At 41.0% G+C, this 6,443-nt stretch overlaps 1 protein-coding gene across 1 annotated transcript; it reads left to right on the plus strand.

Moving 5' to 3' along the window:
* Positions 1-2,620: 2,620 nt before the first annotated feature.
* LOC132042629 (uncharacterized) lies at positions 2,621-6,241 on the plus strand (the record flags this gene model as incomplete). The annotated part of the gene is made up of 7 exons (XM_059433164.1): positions 2,621-2,744; positions 3,252-3,478; positions 3,558-3,740; positions 3,913-4,033; positions 4,123-4,279; positions 5,269-5,376; positions 6,145-6,241. Coding segments are annotated over exons 1-7 (1,017 nt in total), but the record flags the coding sequence as incomplete, so codon positions are not given.
* Between the last annotated feature and the right edge of the window lie 202 nt (positions 6,242-6,443).

The following is a 6,443-nucleotide window of genomic DNA, read 5'->3' on the forward strand; positions in this document are numbered from 1 at the left end:
TTATTTCGGTTATGACTCCGCTTTTGTACTTCTGCTTTGCATACTCGGTACATATTAAATGTTCGACCCCCTTTCTTCGGGGCGTTTCATGCCCGCGAGTACCGACACACCTTGGTGATCCGCGAGTTTAGGTCATCGCTTTCTTCATTGGAGTGCTCCTTTATTTTTTTGGAGCCCGTATTTTTGGTATATACTTTTCTCGTTGTACATATTTGTCTATTCGGGGGGTACGGCGGGGCCCGTCCCGACATATGATTACGTACATTCGTTTAGGGGTACGGGGATAAACGTGTGTGGGTTGTGCCGGTCGGCTTGGATAGACTTGTATGGTACGTGTGTTGGGCGGTTTCACACTTCATAGCGGCTTGTCGGCCCGTATATATATGTATGTTATTCGTCGCCACGTGTGGCGCTTTTAGTATTTTACGCGTGCGGGGTTGTTTTTTGGATAGTCGAAAAAGCAAAGGAAACTCGCAAGAATTTTTACGGGGATAAAAATAAATTTGAAACACGGCCTTACCGGCTATACATATCCGTAATTATGTTGGCGATAGTGTGACGTTACATTTGATATTTGTATACGCATAGACCAGTGTTATGGTTCTGATGTATATGTGTGGTCGAGTGCCCAGTCCGGGTACTAGTCGCGGCCTACGGGGTTGGGTCGTGACAATAGATACGTATCAAAATCGTATGCATAAAATCCTCATTTTAAACATAACAGATAAGTAAGTAACCATACTCGGGGGTCGGGATGCTAGCCACATTAAGTTCTTTCAGAAGGTCGTTGGAATCAAACATAGAAAAGTCTCGAGGGCCCACGGACAAGTATCATGCCGATCCGAGCCCGCCTATGGAAGTTAAAGATTATTACTCGTTATGAAATCTTCTACGATCGTTTCGAAGCGATCCGAGCCCTTCTGTGAAAGTTACGGGCGTTCGTAGTTACAGAACTCTTTTTAAAACAAAACTTTTTATACGACATTTGAAAACCAATCATACAAAGACATAAGGATCAAAACTCTACTACATTAGGAATGTCAACACTAAGAGGTGAATAAGAATCGTGGACATGCTCGGATCGTAAGAATAGAATTACCTCGAGGCTTGTGTCATAGCCTACTTACAACTAAGACATGCCAAAAGAAAGAAGGGGTAAGCTTTACATACCTCGTCCGCTTCCTAAGCTAATCCAAACTTAAGTCTCGGCTTCTCAAGATCTACAATAACGTCGTTAGACGCCAAACATTAGTCATGAGCACTTAGGAATCCAATTTCCAAGCTAGCACTTTATCTACGTAATTTGGGCAGATTTCCCCTATAAATTCAACAACCCGAGAATTCAACTCGGCCAAATCTTCGACAACAATACCAACAACCATATAAACAATATCAATAATCAATTCCAAACACATTTTAACATTAGTAATTCTTTTCCATATGATTCGACGACATTCCATTTTCGTTCAATTTGACTTTCTACATTCAAGGCAACGTCAATGCTCGCATATTCAAATACTAATCCGAGACCACTCAAACAAGTTTCAAGAACGCCTCAAACAATCCACACAACATTCAAACAATCCAAACAATACGCCATGGAACCCGAAACCCTCCCAACTCAACACGAACAACAATAACATATTTCTTTCTTCCAAAACTCATAAACTACATCAACAATCCACACGTTTACAACATTATCTTCATAAATATAAGAAGCTACATTGGCAACGTATTGGCTTCTAAAACAGCCCGCAACAATTATGACACCAACTTGGATCATTAAACTCTCATTTACATCATAGAATCCATAACGATAACAACAAAATACCATATAAAATTAGTTCATTCCTTAACATACCAAAACAGTCCATTTTCGGCCACCACCTCAACACACAGATTCCATGATTTTCATCCATTTCCACACACTACAACAACACCCAAACATGCAAAATACAATTAGTTTTTCGCTTCTACACTACACCACACATACACGGCCACACAACACAACACCATATTTTCATGAACTTCATTCACTTCTACATTTCACAACATGTACAAATCATCCATAAAACACATAAAGAAGATTAAACCTCACCTTTTCCCTTCAACTTCTCTATTCGGCTAAACTTGTTCATGACAACAATGAACGATTTTCTTGCTCCAACAACTACTCCACGTTGTAGAGGACCTTCCAATTAGTAGAAAAGCTAGAAGAAAATAATTTTTTGAAGAAGAATTTTGGTCTTCCATTTTTTCTCCCATGGCCGAATGGCCTTTTTTTCTCTTCTCCAAGGTTCTTGAAATTTCTAAGGGATGAAGAATGATGAAGATGACTTAATTGTCATCTTTTACTACATATATAATTTAGCCATGTGGCCCATGGCCCACACCCCACAGGGCCACATATGGCCATTTTCATGAATTATCAAGTTTTCAAAATTTCACTTTTGACCCCAAATTTTTCTTAATATTCCATACCAATAAAATCATAAGTAACTCATGCCTTAAGGCAAAGTCGAAAAATGGCCTTGTCGTTAACTTTCCGCAATTAGCTCGGAATATCCTAATGTACAAAATACGGGATATAACAATTCATTTCCTATCTCAAGGCGAGAATATGATTTCGAAGGGATGCATCTATCATATAGTTCGAGTCCAGGACACAGAAGCAAAACCTCCAACCCTTCAGTCCATTCCTGTAGTTAAGGAGTTCCCAAATGTGTTCTCAGATGAGCTTTCAGGTCCCTCGCCAGAGTGAGAAATTAACTTCACTATAGATGTACTACCGAATACTCAGCCGATATGCATCCCTCCTTCTAGGATTGCCCCTGCGATGTTGAAAGAGTTGAAGGATCTATTGGAGAAGGGCTTTATCAGACCTAGTACGTCACAATAGGGAGCCTCAGTGTTGTTCATAAGAAAGAAGGATGGTTCACTACGGATATGTATCGACTATAGGCTATTGAATAAGGTGACGATTAATAATAAGTATCCACTTCTGAGGATATATGATTTATTTGATCAACTGCAAGGTGCTAAATATTTCTCCAAGATAGACTTGAGGTCGGGTTATCACCAGGTCAGGATCAAAGGGGAGGATATTCCGAAGACAGCATTTAGGACTAGATATGGCCATTTCGAGTTCCTTGTTATGTCTTTTGGATTGACTAATGCTCCAGCTATATTCATGGACCTGATGAACCGTGTGTTTAGACCCTTACTAGACCTGTTGGTGATTGTGTTTATAGATGACATTCTGGTTTATTCCCGATTGAAGACTAAGCATGCAGACTATCTGCGTGCGGTACTCAAAGTCCTTCAGGAGACGAAGTTGTATGCGAAATTCTCCAAATGCGAATTTTGGCTAAATTCTATGGCTTCCCTAGGCCATATTATTTCAGATAAGGGCATCACAGTGGATACTCAGAAGATAGAGGCTGTGAAGACTTGTCCTCAACCTACGACGCCGACGGAGGTTAGTAGTTTTTACGGGTTTAGCAGGATATTACAGAAGATTTGTAGAGGGCTTCTCTAATCTTTCTGCCCTGTTGAAGAAGTTGACCCAGAAGGCAGCCAGTTTCCAATGGACGGATGCTTGCGACCGAAGCTTCCAAGAATTGAAGGATAGGTTGACTTCGGGACCATTTCTGGCGCTTCCAGAGGGATCCGACGGTTATGCTGTCTATTGTGAGGCTTCGAGGGTCGGATTAGGTTGTGTATTGATGCAGAATGGCAAGGTGATTGCTTACGCTTCTAGACAGCTCACGAAGCACGAGAGGAACTACCCGACTCACGACCTAGAGTTAGCGTACCGTGATTCATGCCCTCAAAATCTGGAGACATTACCTATATGGCATTCATGTTGACATCATTACAGATCATAAGAGTCTTCCGTACATCTTCAAGCAGAAGCAGCTAAACTTGCGACAGAGGCGGTGGTTAGAATTGCTGAAGCATTACGATGTTGATATTTTATACCACCCAGGGAAGGCGAATGTGGTAGCAGATGCCCTCAGCCACAAATCTATGGGTATCTTAGCCTACCTATGGGCTGGAAAAGAGAGCTGGCTCATGAGCTTCTTTAACTAGCTAATTTGGGGGTCAGAGTTGTGGATTCAGGAGATGCCAGAGTTACTATTCAGATTATAGCAACATCATCCTTAGTAGCTGAGGTAAAGAGGCGCCAATATGAAGACCCTTCATTGACCCATTACAAGGATACATCTCTGCAAAAGAAGAAATCACCATTTGGGGTTACCAAAGATGGAGTCCTCAGGTATCGAAGAAGGTTTCTGTTCTCGATGTCAAGGGGCTACGTCAGGAAATTATGGCGAAAGCTCATTGCTCCTACTATTCGATCTATCCTGGGTCGACAAAGATGTATGGTGACATCAAAGAGGTTTATTGGTAGGATAGAATGAAGAAGGATGTAGCAGAGTTCGTAGTCCAGTGTCCTAATTGTCAACAGGTGAAGATTGAACATCAAAAGCCCAGCGGATTAATGCAGGCTTGGAGATCCCGACCTGGAAGTGGGAAGTATTTAATATGGATTTCATCTCAAGCTTACCCCGATCTCAGCGTAAGTTTAACTCTATATGGGTAATTGTTGATAGATTGATAAAATCAGTGCATTTTCTACCTGTCAGGACTACTTACACCGCCGAGGATTATGCAAAGCTTTATATTAAGGAGATAGTCCAACTTCATAGTGTTCCTGTATCCATTATCTATGATAGGGGTATGCAGTTTGCGGCTAATTTTTGGAGATCTTTTCAAGAGGGTTTAGGGACTCAAGTGAATCTTAGCACAGTATTTCACCCCCAGACAGACGGACAGGCTCAGCATACCATTCAGACCCTTGAAGATATGTTAAGGGCATGTGTGCTAGATTTTGGGGGAAATTAGGATGATCACTTGCCTTTTATTGAGTTTGCATACAATAATAGCTACCATTCTAGTATTCAGATGGCCCCGTATGAAGCTTTATATGGAAAGAAGTGCAGATCACCAGTTGGGTGGTTTGAAGTGGGAGAGACGAAATTGGTAGGGCCAGACTTAATCCAGCAAGCGGTGGATAAAGTTAAGCTTATTCGAGATCGATTATTAACAGCCCAAAGTCGACAGAAGTCTTACGTGAATAATCACTGACGAGACTTGGAGTTCCAAGCTAATGATTGGAGATCCTTCGAGAGTTGTGCCCATCGATGATGTTCAGGTTACTGAACAACTATCATATGAAGAGGTTCCCATTGCAATTCTGGACAGACAAGTTCGGAGGCTAAGAACTAAAGATATAGACTCAGTGAAAGTTCTTTGGAGAAACGTCAATAAGGAAGAGATGACGTGGGAGGCTGAGGAAGATATGCAATCCAGGTACCACCATTTGTTTCCACTCCCAGAAGAGGTCTAGACGGAGATGTCATTGTCTTCAAGTGCGTAACACTTTCCTTCTTATAGTTCCTTGGTTGTGTAGGACCATTGTTGTCGTTGTTGTTGTAGCACTGCGAGGCACTGTATATTTTGGGATGTTGTGACAGGATGGTAGTGGTACAATTACAGGGGAAACTCTGGCGAAATTTTCACAGAATTCCCAAGAGTTTAACATTCGAGGAAGAATGTTTCCAAGGGGGGAGGAATGTTACACCTTGTAGTCTGTTAGGTTAAGACTCGTTAGGTGTTAGCTATGTAATTGTGGATACTGGAGAACCTTTTAAGATATATGAGGTTATATGTGCTTAACTTTTCATTATGAGGGGAAATTTTGGCCCAACTTGGAGAAAATATATCTTTTAGTATATGAGGAGTTTTGAGGTAAAGCAAAAGCCTAAATTGAAGTTCAGGAAGTCTAGTTTTCAACGCCACAAACTGCGCGACAGTCCGACATCGGAATCAAACATTATGAGCATTTTAAGATAGTTGTCAGGGAAGGGAATTAATCCTGCGCGAACGAGCCAGGAGGCAGCGCAAACGCGCTGAGCAAATTTTAAGTTGATTTGGACAGATTTTGGAACTCTATATAAGGGGGGCTTACCCCCCTTTCTTCATCCAAACACACCAGAGAAATCCCCAAATATTCTAAAAATTTCCACAACTTCCCAACATCAAATTTTAGCTTGAATTATGTTTAATCTCCGAATTCAGGTTCAGACAGCGTATAGTTGCGATTATAATATCGTATTATGGTGAATTTTTGCTGGAATTCAAGGTGGAAAGTGAAGATATTGTGGTTCTAGCGGAGGTAAAGTATGAATCTTCCTTTATTGTTATTGGTTTAGGCGTGTTTACAAAGATAGAACTATTAAATGATCGTATACCAAATTTGTTGGTTGATAAAACTGAATAAACATCGTGTGGGATGTTTTATGGAATACTTTAGTATTGATGATGTCGTTATTGGTGTTGGTGGTGGTGTTGTTGTTGTTAATTATTGGATAGTGATT

The sequence above is a fragment of the Lycium ferocissimum genome, unplaced genomic scaffold, assembly GCF_029784015.1.
Source record: "Lycium ferocissimum isolate CSIRO_LF1 unplaced genomic scaffold, AGI_CSIRO_Lferr_CH_V1 ctg16685, whole genome shotgun sequence".
Taxonomy (NCBI): Eukaryota; Viridiplantae; Streptophyta; class Magnoliopsida; order Solanales; family Solanaceae; genus Lycium; species Lycium ferocissimum.